Source organism: Suricata suricatta, chromosome 12 (genome assembly GCF_006229205.1).
Source record: "Suricata suricatta isolate VVHF042 chromosome 12, meerkat_22Aug2017_6uvM2_HiC, whole genome shotgun sequence".
NCBI classification, from domain to species: domain Eukaryota; kingdom Metazoa; phylum Chordata; class Mammalia; order Carnivora; family Herpestidae; genus Suricata; species Suricata suricatta.
The window spans coordinates 21,648,721-21,668,503 of record NC_043711.1 but is presented as its reverse complement, the minus strand read 5'-3'; the positions used below and the strand labels follow the sequence as shown (position 1 = coordinate 21,668,503).

Here is a 19,783-nt window from a genome sequence, read left to right as displayed (position 1 = left end):
GAGCAAGGGCCGAGGGACTTCGGAAATGCCTTGTGGGGGCCGCTGAGGAAACCGCCCCTGTGAACGCCACAGGGTCAGGGTTAACAGCTCGACCCGCTCCGTAATGAACTTGTCGAAGGGTCAGTAAAAGAAAAGTCACAACCCACGGTAGACCAGAGGCCTGCTCTCAAATCCTAGCACTCTCGCCCAAAGCCAAGACTGTAAACCGTCACCTGGTGTATCTTTTGTCAAGGTAGATTTATGGTGACTCAAAAGATTTTAGAAAAATCTCTAGCGTCAAGTACTTTTGAACTTAAAATGTCATTCCCCAAAAGATTTTTCACTGAATAAAGGTGAATTGGCTCTATTTCTTCTACTTCTGTACAGCCCGAGTAAAAATGCTAATAATTTCTAGATTTTTGATGGGGATCTACCATTGTTAGGACCCATAGATATTGCTGCAGTTCAAATACGGTACAATAATTACAAAATATAGACCATCTCTTTACAAATACAAATTATAGTATATTACAAGTCATGTACAGTAAATCTATAATTTTTAAACAAACTAGCGTATCTAAGTTTACCTGGTTGCGAGTGCATGATTATTCCAGTTTACAGTTGCCCTTAACCTGACAGTCAGAAACTGACTGAGTGACGCGCTCTCTCTCGTAAACTGGGGTCACGTAACAAAACCTCGTGGATAAGGTCCTCCCCTCTCAGGATGACGGCTGGTAGGTGGGTCCTGATTGACACACTGCATTTCAGAACACTAAACAGGAACCAGGATGCAGCGTACTGGGGGGGGTGGGGGGGGGAAGGGGTTTAAAAATGGATATGCTGGGCCCAGTGAATGATATGCTAGACTGATGGCTGAGGTAATGACACAGCTATGGTGATCGTCATCACCTTTGACCTTCCCCACCGTGCCAGCAGGTGGGTGGGCGTGGGTGAGTGCCCCGGGAGCACTCTGGACAAGTGGGCTGGGCTTGTCCGACCTCCTCGCTGGTCCTCCCCAAGAGGGCTGGACACGTGCATACGGCTGTCCCCTACCAGGGTTATGGCTTCCTTGAGGCATGACATCACTTGTACGAAAGTCTAATTGAATATGGACTCCACACTAGTGCCTAAACTTTCCTAACTACGAGGCACTTTTTCCCTGGCCCTCGAGTGCCCCGCCTGAGGCCAGAGCCAGTCTGCCCCTCCCTGGGGGCTACAGGGTGGTGATGCATATCATTTCATCAGCCAGGTCCTCCTCATCCCTTCCGGGGTCGGGCTCCTCATCGCTGTAGCCTGGCCCGAAGTCCTGGAGCTCATAGTCCTGTCGATGGGAGACGGGGCCCACGCCCCCGTTGGCTCGGGGATGTACAGTCCCATTGAGCAGGTTGCTGGCTGCACTCTCCATCTCATCGATGGTTAGGTCACAGGCATCAGCGATTTCATGTTTTGTGGCCGATACAAATTTTGGGTCCCTTGCATACCGTCCTAAACCTTCAGATATCAGGACCTGTATGGGACAAAGGAGCAGTGCATCTCGTGGATGTGTCACAAGGCTTTGGGGACAGGGGGAACGACAGAGGAGCCACTTCAACTGCTTAGCGTGATTTTGTTCGTTAGACCTCACACGTGATATATGTAGCTCAATGTAAATGCCTTTGAAGACATCACGGACTTCAAACTCTATGTATGGCCCAACAAGAGTGAGCACCACTGGGGAGAAAGATTTCAGGAGAAGCTGGCGATATTTGCAGCACAGCACGTGTGATCCTAGATACAGCTCCTTCACGAGAACCGGCAGTGATGGGATCTATTTGTGTAGTACGTCCCCCTTTTGCTTCCGAGCAGTGGGCACCATCCAGATGAAAAGCGACACCACTTGGCTCCGAAGCCTCCCCCCTCAGAACAACCACTGCTCCTGCGGGGCCCCCTCTACCCTGCGGAGCCTGCCCATCCATGGCGCACTGGGGGCGGGGGGCATACTCACTGCTTCCACCAAGCTGTCTGCGCTCCTCTGCTTGTCACTGTTTTTGTTGCGGAAGCTGCTGGGAACCGTCAGGCTGGCTGGTGTGAAAGTTCGGTACCAGATGCCCGGCTCGTCCGTGTACCACGAGCTTCGGTGCAGGGACGGCAGGCTGCCGTTGACCTGGTCCAGGGCCTCCGGGCGCTCCACCTGGATCAGGGGTGCATAGCACGGCGTCCAGTCCCGGAACGGAGGAGTTGCTGGAGGGGTGGCCCACGACCGGGTTGAGTGGCTCGGCGAGTACTTCTGGGCTTTACTGGAATCCAGGCCTGCAACTGCCATGATCTGAGGGGACAGGGGAGGTAGGGAGGCCAGAGGTCCTCAGGTGCAGGCTGCAGGCCTCACACAGACCAAGCGGGAGGCACCGCTGGAAAAGCCTCGGACAATGACTTTAAAAGGACACGGGTAGGGACCCCTGGGGGGGGGCGGGGTTCAGTCAGTTAAACATCCTCAGGTCATGATCTCCCAGCTCGTGAGTTCGAGCCCCATGTCAGGCTCTGTGCTGACAGCTTAGAGCCTGGAACCTGCTTAGAATTCTGTGTCTCCCTCTTTCTCTTTGCCCCTACCCTGCTCACACTCTGTCTCTCATAAACAAGCAAATATTTTAAAAAGTTTTAAAGGACAGGGGCAGCAAAATCTGGCTTTCTAGCAGACTCTTCTCTGTTTCCCCAAATCTATAATGCACTGCCTATGACTGTTCCCAAGTAGGAATCAGCTGCTAATTCATGAAATTGCTGCCGAGCAGCAGAGAATTAGGGAAGGCATTGACTCCGTGGTGTGCGAACATGCCAGGCAGATGTTTAAATATGGAAGTCCATCCGGGGCACACAAGCTGTTCCCAGCCCCGGGAAGGAACACAGCTGCTGCTCTCCAGTGCCAGTCCTCACAGCAGCCGGCACGTGGTGTGCCAGGCCGCCCCAGGCACCGGCCCCGCTTTTCCCACCTACGGCAGCACCACAGCAGGTCCGTCCTGGCGCTCCCTTGGCACAGAAGGCCCTGGACGCCTGGTCTTGTGAACAGCACGGGCCCATGGTCCACCTGGATGCCGTGGCCACCCGAGAGAGGGAGGGCAGACATGGACCAGGCCGTCACTGGGGCAGGACAGCAGAAGGGCATTTTCACACACGTGCCCCTGTAGACCTCTGTGCCTACTTGGTTCGTGGCATTGATGGCTGGGCCTTCCCAAATGTCCTTTCACAATAAAGTAGGACATGAATAAAAATTAATATAAGAACTGAAGTCAGAAAAGTAAGAAGTTGGCAGAGGGACCTGTAGTGGAAGCCAGCGTTCACGTGCTCATGTAGGGTGAGCTGGCTCTCTGCACATGTGCAGACTGGGTGCTCCCTGGATGTCTCCCCTCCCAACACGCATACATGGTGGACGGCATCTCTGATGTGCCCTTTTCAGAAAGAAAGTACCATATTCTTGGCCTTGAGGCAAAGCCCTGGTGAGTGTGCTGCAGCCCTACCCTCCCTCCAGACCCTGGGCCCCTCCTGTCCAACCACCTCACTGGCAGGTCCTTCTCCCTGGGCCACACGCCCCTCGAAGGTGGTGGAGGGGATGAGGAGGGTGGAATTCTCACCCACCCCTGAGGCCACAGGGCCCTGCCTCAGAGGGCTCTAGAGACCCGTTTCAATGAAGGAGCAAGGTCTCAGAGCAAATGGAGGGCAGCACTGATGGCTGAGGATCAGGCAAGTTGTTGCCACCTCCCTGGGGCGGGGACTGCGCCAGATCCCACCTTCAGTGGCCAGGAGAGAACGCAGCAGGCACCACGGCTGACAGCCCAGCTTTGGGAGCTGGTAGCCTTGGATTCAAGTGCCAACTCAGTCACACACCCCCTGTGTGAACTCAGGCAAGCCACCTACCCTCTCCCTGACATTTGCCCATCTGTGAAATGGGTTTGTGATCTTATCTATTTGGCAGGGTTGCTATGTGATTGAACCGCAGTGTATGTGAAGGTTGTCTCCATCCCTCCCGCTGCCGGCAGTCAGAGAGAAGGGGGTGTCCTGAGGGTGGGTCCCATGCAGGACGCTCGTTGGGCCTGGTGTCCAGGCCAGGTGGGCCGGCTCACCTGCTGCTGCATCAGGTGCAGGGGCAGGGCTGTGCGGTGGGGGAAGGCGGGGGGCGGCGGGGCCTCCTCCTGGCTGCTCTGCCGGCGCAGACACTCGAAGTTGAAGGAGGATCTCCGGCGGGCTGAGAAGTGAAGCACACGAGCACTTGTGAACCGGGCGCTCTGTCGGGACCTGGGGCCCTGGGGCGGGGTGGCCTGCCGGACGTTCAGCAGACAGCCCAAGAGGAAGCGAGCGACAGATCCGAGGAAGAGCATCCGGTAGTGAGGCCTCAGAACCTTGAGACAGAGGATGAAGCAGCCACCCAGCGAAGGGATGTTTTTAACAAGTTCAAGCTGGCTTCTTGTAAATGTAGTGCCCGTTCTCCCGGGGCGGAGCTAAAGGCTCCGGAGTTCGGCTGTTCCGATTCCAACCCCCAGCCCCGTGTATCTGCTGTGGGAGCACAGCGTTTCAGGCCAAGACACGGCATCATTCTAGAATCCTACGGCTCCTTGCTGACCCCCTTCTTGCCCTGCAGACACCCTAAGTGTCTCTAGGGGACGCTGGCACTGCCCTGCTTCTACCTGCTTTAGGGGAAGTGACTTGCTACCCGCTGTGCCAGATACGAAGCAAATACTTTTGTTGGGCAAGACTCAGATCCTCTAGGACTGAAGACAAAACCAGAAAACACCACTTCTAATGACAAACAACGTGGCTGTCCTATGAACACCCACTTTAAAGAGAGGCTCCCGCATGAGGCTGAGCGATGACAAGAGATGCAGGAGGTCAGTCTGAATTCTGGGTCCCCAGGCACAGGCCAGAGGCTGCCCCTGGAAACAGCTCCACCCTCCAGGGCGCTGGCTCCCTGCTGGGGGCCCCACTGATCATTTGCAAGACAGGAGCGAGGTCTCTTCAACCTCTGCTTTCTAAGTCCCCAGGGCATTTCTCATGCCCCAGCAAAACACTGCACACCCCTAATTCCTGTCTGGAAAACTGCAGGGTGAGCCTCCCAGGCCTCCTGGGACCGCACATGGAGCTGCAGGAACTGGCTTCTGTGAGCTCTACCCTAAAAGTGCAGGAAGCCTGGGCTGAGCCCTTGGCCGCCCTGCCCCTGCGGGCGAGCTAGGCCTCCTCCTCCTTGTTGTGCTGCCTATGAGGGACACAGACTGGCTACATGACAGCTGCTGTCCTCCACGTGCCACACAGGGGGATGGGCCTCCCCTGTCGGCACACCCTCTAGGACCGTCCTCAGATCAGATGGCAAGGGCCAGAGGCTTGGAGCCAGGAGAGGAAGGTGCCAGTCCTCTCATTTGGGTAGTGCCTTCCGGTTCTGAAACTGGTCCACGCACACCCATCATCTCATCTGCTGTGCACAAGCACCTCTGACAGAGGAAGCAATCCCACTGTGGTTGAGAACACAGGCTGAAGACTTCCATGTTCTCCCTGCCTGAGGTCTGAACTGATGGGCAGCAAAGCAAATAAAATAGGTTTTATTTATTTGCCCTTACAAATAAAAAGGGCATTGGGGCGCCTAGATGGCTCAGTCAGTTAAGCGTCCGACTTAGGCTCAGGTCATGATCTCAGTTTGTGGGTTTGAGCCCCGCGTCGGGTTCTGTGCTGTCAGCTCAGAGCCTGAAGCCTGCTTCAGATTCTGTGTCTCCCGCTCTCTCTGCCCCTCCCCTGCTCGTGCTCCGTCTCAAAAATAAATAATAACTAAAAAAATAAAAAGGGCATCTGCTCGACCCTGCTCAGCTTCCTGCTTCGCTAGGGCAGAGCCTCTGAATGGTGGGCACTAATGTGGCCACCACAGGGGACATGGGGAGGTCCAGGGAGGGCAGTGGTCCTCACGTGGGCCAGGGGCTCTGCCCGGCCTCACCTGGGTGTGTCATCGGGTATTTTTGGAGCTTGGGATTGCTCTGTTCAGCAGCATGTGTTTGGGGCTGCAGAATAAAACATTAACCATGGAAATGGGTCTGGTGATACTCCCCAGCAGCACAGTGACAGCTGGAGAGGGTGATACTCCCCAGCAGCACAGTGACAGCTGGAGAGGGGCAGAGGGCCCCGGGCACCACCCTGCCGCCCTTATTATTACACACGGAGGTAGCAGACTCGGAGCCAGTGTGTCTTGGCTATTTTTGGTTACTGATTAGAGTCCTGCTGAAAAATATGCTTCATTCCTCAGAAACACCAGGAATGGATATTTTTTAACCATCACCAAAATGCCCACGTGTGCAAAACCAAACTTGCCGGCCAGGAGCCGGCAGGGGGCCACTGCGACATCTCTTACCCGGGCCCAAGTTCCTCACTTGGGGCGACCCAGATCTCCTGCAGCACCGCTTAGGCCGCCTGCATAGGAAAACCAGGTGAGGAGCAGCCTCCTCTCAGCAGGATGGATTCCTCCAGCCCCAGGATCGGGGAGCTGACCCTAGAAGCCACCACCAAGGCCAAAACCTGCCCCTGAGCAATGGCATTGGCTGATCCATGGCAAAGATGAAAGACAGGTGGACGGAGAGGTTAGAGGGAACTCCCTGGTGGGGACTGAGAGGAGATGGACATCGAGAGTCCTCAGGTGGCCTTCAGAGGTGTGGGGCTTGGTGGGCTCAGGTCCAGCACTGCACAGGGGCTGATCCCTTCTACCCTCTGAGGCGCAGTTACGCCATCGGCAGAGAGGACCTGACAACAACATAGCACACATTTGCCTACCTCGCAGGATGGACCTCGGGCTCTAAGGCAATGATAACATGCACAAAAAGTCCCTTATCAGATGCCATATACTATGTACATTTAGACCACCCTCTGCCTTTCTCTGTTCTCAGAGAGTCAAGAAGGACACTAAGTTGTTTGAGCTCTATCATGTGGGATATAGATGAGACAGAAAGGAAAGCCGATAGAGTCTCCAACCAGGGGCCTTTCTTGAGGGCTGACAGTCACTAAAACAACAGGACCACATCTGTCACACTCCCCTGGCCAGGGGGTGGGGGGAACTCGGAGGGGGGCAAGGGCACACTGTTCTCAGGAAGGCTTCACCCAAAACAAAAAATCTGGCCTCACATGTTGGAGTGGGAGGTAGTAGGCGTCTCCTTGGAGATCTCCGGGAGTCATAGCAAACAGGGGAGTCATCATCCTCCAAGAAGCCTTGGGGGTGACAATAGCCTCGAGGTGGCTCCAAGTCCCAGTTGCTGCCTGGGTATCTGCTGTAGTAGCTGAAGTTCTGCCTGCTGGTCAAAAGGGCCGAGAGAGAGGGTAAGGGGCGCCTGGGATCCGAGTTAAGAAGGCCTGTCTGCCAGCTCGGACAGCCGCCCCCCACCCCACTATAGTCCTCCTCCACCTTTCTTGAACACCCTGCACTGGCTGAGAGCAAGGCAGTCCTCGGCGTCGTGGAAGGTTCAGGGCCCTGGTAGCAGCTGGTCTGAAAGAGCAGCCTCCATGCTGCCTTTCTGGCCCTGCGTCTCCTGCTCCCACTTCCCTGCCGCCCAGAGTCTGTGCTCTGCCTCACTTCCCGGGCCAGTCCAGATGTCGTGCAGGTGGGCCCTGGGCTCAGGGCACAAGGGGCAGGAGACAGCCAGGCCTCCTAGCCTCAGCCTGCGCTGCAGAGCCGCTCACCTGCTCCCGGCGGGCGAGCCGGGGTCCTCATAGCCCTCCTCACCACTGAAGTACTCCTGCTCCTCCAAGCAGCGGGGGTCCCTGAAGTAGCCGTGTATCTCTGGATCTTCCCGGCAAATAGTTGGGAACTGTTCATCTCCTGAGTCAGACCTGCGGTTGCGAGACAGGGCCTGAGCACCCAGGCAGGCAGCAGACTCCTGCAGCCAGGCCTTGGTGTGCGGCTGGCATCCCCCCGCCCCCCGCCACCACATGCCCTTGGCTTCTCCCTGGTGTACCCAGGACTGGACCGCTCAGGCTCCGTGTGTGAGCACATCTCTCTCTCTCTCTCTCTCTCAGTACCCTGCACAATGCCGGAGCCAGACGACTATGCCCAGGGGCCATGGAGCCAAAGGAGTCGGTGTAATTTGGGGGAACGGAACAAAGAAATGGACGTAGAGGCCTGCAGCGATCGGCAGTGCCAGGGAAAAGGCTCTGATCCTTCCTGCCCCGGCCTGTGTGACTTCAGGGTCTGGAACAAAGAGGCTCCCTAACTAATTTCCCACTGTGTCCATCCCAGGAAAAGTGACAGGGGTGTGTGACTCAGTATCCCAGGGGGACTCACACATGTGACACCTGCCAAATTTTCAAAGGCTGCCTTCCCCATATGGCAAGGCAGTCATGCTCTCTCCCTGAAAGCCACTGTCCTGGCTTCGGTCCTCAGGAAAACCAGCCAGGCTCTGTGACATCAACTCCCTCCAAAGAAAGGACTGTGCCCCCTCCAAGTTCAAGTCTCAAGTTGTTCTTGAGCAGCTGGTTTCACTTGATGCAATGAAATCAAGAGACCTAGCCTCCCCATTCCCAGCAAAGTGATCATCCTGCTCACAGTCCAACCCATGTTAGCAAATGTGGAGCAGGGTAGACTGCACATGCGTTGGGGGCTCCAGGAAGTGCACAGTGGGCCCTCCCTATGCTGTCGTGAGGCCCATGGGCACTCTGGCACATCAACACTAGTCCTTGGGTGGTGACACAGTCTGTGCACGTATGGACCTGAAAGCTCATTTGCTTAGAAAGGAGGAGCCACCTCTGCCCCTGGGGTCCACAGCCCCAGGTGTTGCTTCTAAGGAAGCTCCACCCCTCGGCGTTGAGAGGCCGGTTGGTCACACTTACAACACAGACTACTCAATACACAAACGCAGGCAATGAGCACATACCTAATGTAAGTTTCATAATAGCGGGTTCTATCCAGGACAAGCGTAACACGGGAGGGAGGGAGAAGATAAAAGTTAAATATTTCCAACAAAATTTTAAATGCAGATATCAGGCTAGTTCCTAGAGCAAAGGTCAGCAAACTATGAGTTACAGGCCATATGCCATTCTTGGGCTGTGAACAGTTCTTATACTTTTAGAGGATTGCAAAAAATAAAAAAACCAAAGGGAGAAAATGTGACTATATGAAGTTCACAATGCAGTGTCTAAATAAAGTTTTATTGGGATATGGCTGCACCCATGCATTTACACATGGTCTAGGACTGCTTTCTCTATACAACAGCAGAGCTCAGTGGCTGCGATGGAGATTGGATGGTGCCCAAAGTCTAAGATGTTTACCATCTAGCCCTTTATAGACACAGTTTGCCAACCCCTGTCCCAAAGTGTGTTGGCATCACTGGGCAAGGTAGAGTTTGCAACTGCTGCTGTTTCAAGGGCCAACCCACTTGGATGGCTGGTGGCCTTTATCTTCTGGGTGCATCACTGGCTAGTGCCTGATGGAGGCCGTGAACTCCCAGCACTCCCAGGTTCTAGTGCAAACGCCTCTCTGGAATCTCCCTTGTGTGCCAGAGCACGGGGAAGAAAGAGCTGCATTGGACAGACACTACATTACCAAGTGCAAACACATTTTAAAGGTTACCTTTTAATACTGGACCTTCTTTGAGGCTCACGGTCACGCTTGTGGGAGGAGTGATGTCCATTTTCAGACATATGCTCAAGGTTCCCAATGCTGGGCCGCTTTCCAGGGGCAGCTTTGGACATATTGGCATTATTGAGATTGGCATTTGTTGAGCTGGGAGCTTGCTTTCCTATGGAATTATGGTTATGATGGTTATGACACACCGAATTTCCTGCTGGAGGAAACAGCGGTTTCTCAGTATCACTTGCAGGTGGAATTGAAGGCCTTTGGACATGCAGGGGACGGTGGGTGGTATTGGTCTGCTGAAGGGAATCTCTCCTATCACTATTAACATGATTGACATGGTTTCCAAGCAGGGCACCATTTCTCTGCAAAATAATGGGAGACAACACCAGGTAATTTAACAAGTATTTGATGCAGGCTACCTATGTTAGGTAACTTTTTCTACACGAAAAACAAATTCTAGGTAAGCTCCGTAGGATCCCTGTAAAACAATCTGAATTTCTCACAGATCAGGGTGAATGTGTCTGCGTGGCAGCTGGTCCCCCCTGAAATGAGGAAGGTTACCGATTCCTGAGCTGGGGAGCAAGCTCTCAGCTGTCACGCGAGTGTGGTCTTGCAGTCGCTCCAAGGTCAGGTGACTTAGAACCCAGCAGGACTGGCTGGCTGCAGGTGGACAGGGCTGAGGGGCTGGGGGCTGGCCGGCAGATCAAAGAGCTGGCCCAGGGAAGAAGGGGGTGGTGCAGGTAAGCAGCTGCTAGCGGGACTCAGGATGCTCGGCCACCCTGACCAGGCGGCCGTGGCCAGGTTCCTCTGAAGCTGCCAGGGTGGGCCAGAGGGGTGAGCTCAGGAAAGGAGCAGGCCTGGCCCTAGAGGAAATGCAGAAGCTCTGCTGCGGGGAGAGCGTGGTCCGTAAGCCCCTCTAGGCCCGGGGGCTGCTTTGCATTCTCCAGGCTCTTTTGTGTATCACCGACTGCCCAAACTGGAGTCCTGCCCCACTATTTCCAAGTGGCCAGTGTGTAGCTAGGCGTGGAATAATTACTTTGAATACATCTTCTTCTTCTTCTCGCTTTGTTTCCTCCGGCTCGTCATCTTGCAAATCACATGATATAGCACGCCGGATTTCTGGCCCAATGTCATGCAGTGTCCTTAATCCTGCCTAGATCAACACAAATGGCAAAACGGATTAGACAACATGGATGTGCTGGGCCTGGCCTGGATCCTGGCTTTGCTCCTGCCTGATTCAGCTGTGGCAAGGGAAGTTTCTCCAAAGGCAACCTGGGGAATTGACTACTTATGTGAATGTGACTGAAGGGTCCCTGAAGCCCCAGGGTGGAAAGGTGTTCAAGACGGTCCTACGCTGGGATGCTTGAGGCCTTCAACCCAGGAACCTCCTTCTCAAATACCTGCACTTGTAGGGAACAATGTCGGCTGTGGCCAAGAGCACATGCTCACATCTAAATGACAGAAGGGATGGCCTGCAGAGTCCTCTCCCAGAGCCCCAGAGGGGGCAAGGAACACAACCAGGCCATTCTACAAGGACTCATTGGCTGTGTCCTGGATAAAGAGACCTAAGTCCAAGTGCAAGGGGACAAGCAGACCGAGCAGCCATTGGGGCCATTGGTTCTGCTAGAAAGCCATGGGAACAACGGAGAGACACCACACACTGCAATCACCAGCACACTCAGGACCATGACGAGATGGGTCGACATGCACACAGACCTGGGCCGCTGTGCAGCACCAGCCTCCATAGCCGTCCATGGTGCCCTGGCCTGTAGCCTGGGGTCAGGCCAAGAACTTGCCAATAGTTGGATCATCCTCTTGAAGACCACAACACACTGAAAGGGGCTCACCAGCCTCTGGAGGCTGTGTAGGACCCACCAGGTGACCCCTCCTGGGCCCTTGTAGACATATTCCTTTTCCTGAGGTTCTCGCAGTTGGCCTTCCTTATACTGGGCCCTGGTTCCACTGGGTTCCATTGGGACAGGCCCTGGGAGGAGCCCTTCTGTTGTTCTCAACTTTGTTAGAGAAACATTAGAAGTGCTTATGATATATATAGGGAAGGTGGAGTTGCTGGCTCTGAAAAGATTACATTTTGACCATCAATTTGAAGAAAAAGAGCATGCTGACTTGAAAGACTAACAGGGACAGTACAGCTACTTCATCCTTTTCCACAGAAAGACTTACTTCCTCCCTGCCACCAGGCCTAAGCTCCCCTGTTCTATACCTGGCCAGGACCCCCTAATTGGCTGGCAGTCCTCCAACTCAGCAGCCACACTGGAGCACGAACCCCGGCTGTCCGGGACCACATGTGTAGTTAACACTCCACATCAGGGGGTTCACAGGGGAGCACTGGGCCTAGAGGCAGGTCGTGGGGGGAGGGACCCACCTCCTGGCCCTTCCTTCACGCTCCCCAGCAGTGAGAGTGGGGAGGGGCGGGGATGGTGGGGATGGTGGCCAGGTCTGGCCAGATCCCTCAGGGCTGGCTCCCCTGGTGTGGGAATGCTCAGAAGTGGTCTTCTCCAGATGCCAGTGGTGACAGTAATTTAGGATGTAAAGTCCTACAGGAACTTCCTGAGAGGCTCCTGTGAACACAGCCTCGTCCACATGAGATGCTGCTGTTCAAAATGGTACACCGGGCTAGGTCTGGTTTGATCTATTCCTTGGGTAGAGGAGCAGGGAATCTCTCCATTTCGTGAATTAGGGGCGTGAAAGAGCTGCCCGGACTCAGAGCTCTCAGGTTCTTGGCTAGGAATGCTGTGGTCTCGTAGCGGAAAGACACACGTGTCGGGGTCCAACCCAGAACAGCGTGCGGTACGGTCAGCGAGGCTGCCTCTCACTCTCCTGTTCATCTGACCACAGGCATGAGATGCACACACACACACATCCACGAACACACTCACATATACGCACACGCACACTCTCCCTCTCTCAGATCCCCGGGTCCAGCACATCTGAACGAGGGGAACCATGTGGCTTGGAGGGACACCCATTTGCCGTTCTCTTGGAAACATCAAGAGGGCAACTCTAACATCAAGTGGGGGGAAGCTCCTTCCCACAGAGCTGCAGGCATGTGCAGGAAGGTCGAGTCCAGCAGTACCCAACAGCCTACCGCTCATCCATTCAGCAGGGGAAGGTGAGCTAAGCCAGGGTTCCGTTGTCTGGTTTGGGATCACTGGGAGGGAAGGGTGATCACAGACCTGAGGCTCCCAAGTCAACGACCAGGCCTGAGACACCCACTGCCTTGTCCACAAAATTAGCATAGGCGATAAAGCACTAAGTCAACACCCCCCAGGTAAATTATGGACAGGAGTGCATGTCACGAGGCACCATGGGCTAGGAACACTCCTGAGTTTGAAGAACAACAGATAATCCTATTCACTGCCACTCAACTGATCGAAATAGGTCTGATTAAAAGAAATAGAAAACTATTTATTTGGACAATTTTTAACATCATCCTCTGTTGACGGGTTGACATTTCACTGAAATACACATACAACATAATTGCATCATAAAAACAAAAACGGTCTCCAGCATGTCTTCAATGATACACAAGGTCAGGAAAGTGGTGAACAGACACAGGACAGAGAATTTGTTTGCGACATAAATCATGGAGAAAACGGAGAGGTGGCTCAAGAGGCCACTTCCAAGGACAACTAATGACAACATATTTATTAAAGAGACATCAAAGGAGGAGAGAAAGCATCACCCTTCCTTGACACAAAAGCAGACATTTAGAGGTCATGGTCATGGTTTGCTTGCTCCACGCAGGAAGAAGCACAGCTTCTGCGAGTCAGGGCCGGACTTGACTCTTTCACGTGGGATCTGGGGAAGGACGGGGCAGAGGGCGACGGGGGTGGGGCGGGGCGGGGTGGGTGTCTGCCAGGTCTGGGAAGGAGGGAAATGGATGTTCTCAAACTTGAACTGAAATGAAGCTTAAGCACAGCACCCTGAATTTATTACATATCACAAAACATGATAATGAAATTTTTCTAGCACACATATCAAGCTAACAGGTAGCTTAGGCTGCTCCAAAAATTCCATAGGCACGAATTCCAATCCCAGAAAACTATCTTAAATTCTTGAAAAAATTACTTTTTTCACACCCCTAAAAAAACCCAAAAGGACATTTTTTTAATAAACACTTTACAATCAGTAAAATGATCTCGTCTTTCATTTTTCATACTGGTATCTACCTCGATCAACAAAATACTACTTTAATTTGAAACGTGGTCATTTAGCACTTAAACCAACACAATGAAAGCCGTACAAAGTCTTTCCATTAACATCACAGTAGAATTATGGTTTTGAATAAACACAGAATTGCTATAAAATAGAAACATTTTTGATTTAAGATGTCCAATCATATAAAATATTAGACAGAATCAAGCCTAGTTTCTGGCTGATTTTTAAATGCTAGATGGTATCATAAATATCTTTTAAAAAAAGAAACATTGGCGCTTTGCCTGTTAGACTGCTGCTTTAAATTTTAGACACCATTTAATTGGAATTTTATAGGTATTTACCTATAGAATGATTAGGTCACCAAAACAAACCAAAAAAAACCCAAACTATAAAATCTCTAAGTATTTCTGAAGCAATAGCATAAAACTATGGTATTTTAACATCAAATATGAACATTCATTTACCTTCCTTTCTCTCGCCCACCGTTACGGTGAGATCTTCCTACCTGGGCGTGTGTGCGTGGTCACGCTGGCTGCCTTTCTCAGCCAGCTCCGCCACACACCCCAGGAGCCGCCCGCCCTCAGCACCAGAGAAAGCACAGACAGACACCAACCCCCCGCCACCCCGCCCCGAACATACACTGTAACAGTGGAGATAGGAGATGTGTGTCTCCAGTCGGGACCGGGCCAGGCCATTCATCTTCAGACGCCAGTGCCAGGCTCTCAGACTCCAGCCAAAGAGCCCCCTGTCTGCTAGAGCCTGTTCCCCATCACGGGCTTCACACCCCTCTCATTCCTGTCTAGTTAGAGGCAAGTTCTGATTAACCCGCTAGCAGCAGTCAGTCCCTGCTGTATCAGACAGCATCCTTTCAGACTAGCTCCGTCAGAAGAACTGGAGACTGAATTCTTACAGAATAAACCAGCTCATCTACAAGTGTCCCCCACTGCCCCCGCACACACACACGCACACACAGCACACATGGGCACACCCCTTCTTTTGTCATCCTTTTCCTCCAGGGAAAATGTGACAGTGTGGCCTTTGTGTCCATTATGCACAGTCCTTGAGTCATATGTAAAGGTTTAGAATCATGAGCGAGGCGCTCCGAGAGCCGCCCACAGGGATTCTGACCCTGGCCCAAGAGTCAGCTGTGAGGTCACTGCTTAAGTTACTCCTGGCACCGCACTCAGCAGTCTACATCAAGTTTGTTACCACCACGTCGAAAGATAAAGGAACATTTTTAAAGAATTACCTAAAGAGATCTATGACATCTCCCTGCAAGCCATCTGATAGACCTATCTGAGCAACCTTGATTCCTGGTTGTAGTTTGACACCAGAATCAGAAAAATTCCTGCTAGTTTCTTGATAGCAGAGTATTACTTAAATTTAAGCTCAGCAGAAGCCACAAATCATGACTTCTATTCTGTTAGCATCTTTGTACCTGTCATAATGATCCTGCATACTTTATCCCACTGTATCTGGGAGGCCAGGATTATCCCCATTTGGTTGAGTGGCCTGCCCTACCCTGACCACCACCAAGTCAAAGCCGTCGAGTCTCCTGGATCAAGGGCTGGGATCGAGTCTCAAGTGTGTACTCACTTTCGTGTGTGACCCCACACATGACCTCAGTCAAGGTTAACCTTCTGCCAACTAACTTAGCAGAGCTCTTGTATCACTAAGTCGACATGGAAGTGGACTAGTGATAGTAAGGTGTCATGAAAACTGACCCTGTGTTCAGCACACATCCTCGTCAGCTGTGCTGCTCTGAGGAGTAATCGTTAAAAAACACTGTCTATCATGCAGACCACCATTCCTCCAGACCAGCACAGGCAGCAAGGTGTGGGTACAGTGCTCAGTCTGAACTTAGCTGGCCACGGGGGGTAGGGGTGGGAGGGGTCGGCATGGGCAGCTCTACGTCTAGGTCAGTGGGTTGGGACGAGGGTGGCACCTGGGAGGGACAAAAAAATTCAAGGTAGGGGCAGTGCTACACGCAGGAGCCTCGCTCACTAGGGAGATCCTAAAAAGGCTCTAGTATCCTTTTCCTTTAGTGGGGGGTGGGGTGGGGAGGGAGGTGGGATCATTACCCTGGAGCAGCAGTTCTCCAAGTATGGCCCAGGGACGTCTCCAGGGCCCGATGAGGTGACTGTAATTTTCACACTATCAGGATGTTCTTCGCCTTATACACGCATTCATTCCCTCAGAGCACAATGGGGTTATTCAAAGGCTATGCGACATGTGAGGGTGTCACCTTTCTGGTATCTGTGCACATATCTTCTGTACATATACTCTGTATTTTGAAATTTTCGGTTTTAATTTTTAATCTAGGTACTGATATATAAGAGCCCTCAAAAAATTTTAAGAATATAAAAGAGCCTGATAACCCATCCTCAGGCACTGGCCGCTTCACCTGATCTGCGGTTCCTGTGATTCTGCTGACCTTTCTCCACTCTGGGAAGAAACGTCCTGCCCATGGCTTCTCTTGAGCTAGCCTTTGGCACTTCTTAATGGGGACTGCCTTCACCATGGCCTTAGAAGACGTACCCTTCCACTACCCCAAAGAGCCACCTCTCCTAGGTGTGAGGCATGCCACGGAGGATGAATTTACACGGTTCCCACCCTGGGAGCTGCTGGCAGCTGAGTGAGCTCCTCCCGCTGGAAAACTGAATCACAACACACGAGGGCTATGGTGGGGCATCGGCGGGTACTCTTCAGTAACACACCATGATAATTAAGACCTCTCGCTACTCACTCCACAATATCACCTGTCTTCACTTCTGCCCAGTAATTCTATCTTCTCAAAGTCTTTCAAAAATGATTATTATTACTGTCAGAGGGAAAAGATCTCCTGCCTTTCAGAAGAGAACAGAATGCAGTACCCGATAATCCTGTGAATTTATAGTTGGGTCCTGCCATAGCATAACCTATTTACGAAGAGCCTGGTGCCCAGCCTTACATCTGCTTCCCTATGATAGACACCGGTCTGCATCCTGTCTTCCATCCAGGAGCTTAAGAGGTTAGCACCATGGATTCTGGTGTTGGGTACCAAGTCTGCTGAGGGTGGGAAGATTCTCAGATAACTTGAGTTGTCTCCTACAACTTTTCTATGCTCAAAGCACACTCTTCTGGCAAGGTTTCAGGAGAAAGAACAGGGGTGTCTGCAGTCTGACTGTAAGCCAAGTTTTAGGGAAGCTTTGTTTCCCTTTTGAGTTGAAATCGGACGTATACCTCATGACTACTGGCTGTTTCCATGAACTGCCCTTGGCTAGCAGCCACAGATGGTGCTGTCACTCAGCAACGCAGCCAAGCCCATGCAGGGCCAGAGACTCTTGTGTCATTTAAACCATTCCCTAATCCCATCTAGAAAGTTCTGTCATCCAGTTTTTCCTTATTTGGAAGGACTGCAGAAAGGCATATGGAAACACCCACCACGCACACTGCTGGGGGCTGTCCTGCTGGACTTTACCCTAAGGAGACTCCATCTAGAAGTCAGCTGGCCGCACTGGTCCTCTGAGACAGGGTCCCTTCATTGTTTAATAAGCTTGACGTCCTGGTGTGTCAGAAACAGGAGGGTCATTTATCTGATGGGGAAGTAGCTCCACACCTGTGCTCACAGGGCTGCCTAGCCTCCTTTTCAGGGGCAATACACCAATTTCTTAATAACTGGTACATCCCAGGCACTCCCCGATTGGGATAGAGTACACCTTCAGACCAGAGCACGATCCCAGAAGCCCCTGCTACAGCAGGCATCAGCCCTTTACCTCTGGGTGCATGGAGGGGTCTGGAGAGGGGCTGGGTGCTGGGGGGGGGCCACCGCTGTGACGCGGCATGCACAGAAGGCTTCAACATCTTCACAAGGCTGCACCCATCCCGCAGCGTGTGGCCAGCTTTCAACACCCCTCCCCGCAATCGCTGCCCTTGGTGCCGCACTAAGCCACACCTGCTCTTTGGCCCCACAGAGTCTGCCATGAGAACCCATAAAGCCCACCCCAAGCTCCTAGACTTACAGCAGTCTACACAACGGGAGCAGAATCCAGGACTGGACCTGTCTCCATGAGTGAGGCCAGGGAATCCACATAAGTGCAGGCAGGCCAGACCACTGGTAACAGAAGCCAATGGGGCCAAAGGGTGAAGGTCACAGTACAAAAGACAGCCCTGGCACAGCCCTCAGGGCTGGGAGGGACCCTGGCAGCCGTGCGCAGGATGGGCCCATAGGCCTTCCACTAATACTGTTCTTCCCGTTGGTGGCACCATCTGCTCACCTGAGCTGTTCCTGCATGCGCGCAGCCAGGAGCAGGGCTCCCCGCATTCTGGCGGCCCTGTCCACCGCCTTCCCCACGGCCCCTCACGCACGCGCACACGCACACGCACACGGCCTCCAGTCCGCACTGACCAGGGCAGGCAACAGGGGCTTCTAAGCCTTCTTTTCTCTAGACGCTTCCATTTCGAGTTTTCATACTACAGTTACTTTTGAATACTGTTTCGAAACTCAGGTTGGCTCCTCTGGGGATCTTGGGCTCAACACTGGATGGACAGACCTCCTTAAGCACTGCTTATGATCGGCTGAGAATTTCAGGCAGTACTCCCTCATGAAGCAAACTCTCAGGCAAACGTCTACTGTTTGTAAGATGTGAAAACGCAACCTGAACAGGTACCCCTGTGTGCATCTTTATATACTTCCCAGAGATCTTTAAAAGGGGAGAATTCTCTTTCTCGGTGGATAACTACAGTACAGAACAGAAAAGAGATCAAAGGAAAACAAGAATTTCTTAAAGTTCTGGTAGTAAACAGGCATAGGATATTATTATTGTTGTAGTCTTAGTAATAAGCAATTATACGTTCAAAGTGCTTTACAATCACTTAGCTATTCCTCACAACAGCCCTGTGAGGTAGGTCGACATTATTACCCCCATTTTACAGATGGGGAAACTGAGGCACAGAGAGGTTAAGTGTCTTGCCCAAGGTCACGCAGCAAGTGAACGCTGGAGCTGGGACTAGAACCCAGGTTCCCTGACTCCCAGTGTCCTTGAAACTAGACCACACACGGCTTCCAAAGAGGCATCCCCAGACTGGCTTTGAGCACGAATTAAAGACGGACAATGCTGGATGAGGTGTGGGTGTGGTGGTGTTTCCCGTGGGCGCGCTGAGATGGAACGTGGGGTGTTACCAGGACCGGTCTGGGCATGCGGGTGTGAGTGTTAGTTTAAATGGGGTGTCTGAGCTTCCTGGCCTGCCCACATCTCACACACTCTGAACGGGATCACTGCAGAGAGTGGGGGCCGGAGGGTCAGTAGGTCATGGCGGACTGCCATATAAAAGGAACTCTGTCAGCTCAGCGCCAAGGGGCCTGCCAGTCTCTGGGAGTTCGGACAAACTAGGGACGTGGGACTTTGGAACGAAGTCAGCTGCCCACCGTAGGCAGGTCTGCTTAACCTTTTTATTATGTTATTTTTTACTGGCCAGCATCAGGAAGTTGTGTTCATTTCATTCTCTGCAGGGCGGCTGCCCCCCTCCTTTGCTCTCACTCTCTCTCTCTCTTTCCCTTTCTCTGAGTCTCTGCGTGGAAGGGAAACTTGTTAAGCCTTGCATGTTCCCTTTCATGAAAAAGAGCCACTGTGAGCAGCGTCCACGACAGGAGACCATGGCTCTGCAGACGAGCCACGGCCCCGCTTCTGCCTTCTGCAGGAGTGCTTTGCTTGGAAGGGGGTCTCCCTGGGGCCTTGGGTTTGCTTTTTCCTGCATTTCTCCCGAAATGCTGTTTCAGTAGAAATAAGCCCACTTGAGACTTTTCCCTTTCAAGGCCTTAGCCACAAACGCCTTCCGACTAACGAGCTTGGTGCTGTAGCTCAGGCAGAAAATTCTAAAGCATCCGTTCAAGCATCTGAAACAAACGAATCAGCCAGTGAAATCTCATCTGTTAGCATCTGTTCTCTTCTTAGATTAAAAAAGAAAAAAAAAGCCATTTATATGGCTCTAAATGGACTCATGCTTTAAAAAAAAGAAAAACACCTTGCTACATTTTAAACTAAGGTGCCTAGATAATAGAAGTCTGACGCTGCACAGGTTAAA

At 52.4% G+C, this 19,783-nt stretch overlaps 1 protein-coding gene across 1 annotated transcript in view; it reads right to left on the bottom strand.

Annotated features, from left to right (window-relative positions):
- Positions 1-327: 327 nt before the first annotated feature.
- CACNA1D (calcium voltage-gated channel subunit alpha1 D) overlaps positions 328-19,783 on the bottom strand; it is a 294,562-nt gene continuing 275,106 nt past the window's right edge. The window contains exons 42-49 of the mRNA XM_029917880.1: positions 10,578-10,694; positions 9,536-9,903; positions 8,841-8,867; positions 7,651-7,800; positions 7,099-7,262; positions 4,071-4,192; positions 1,964-2,284; positions 328-1,486 (exon numbers count right to left, since the gene is read on the bottom strand). Of these exons, the coding sequence (XP_029773740.1) occupies positions 1,193-1,486; positions 1,964-2,284; positions 4,071-4,192; positions 7,099-7,262; positions 7,651-7,800; positions 8,841-8,867; positions 9,536-9,903; positions 10,578-10,694 (1,563 nt within the window). The 3' untranslated portion in view covers positions 328-1,192. The remainder of the gene's footprint in view (positions 1,487-1,963; positions 2,285-4,070; positions 4,193-7,098; positions 7,263-7,650; positions 7,801-8,840; positions 8,868-9,535; positions 9,904-10,577; positions 10,695-19,783) is intronic.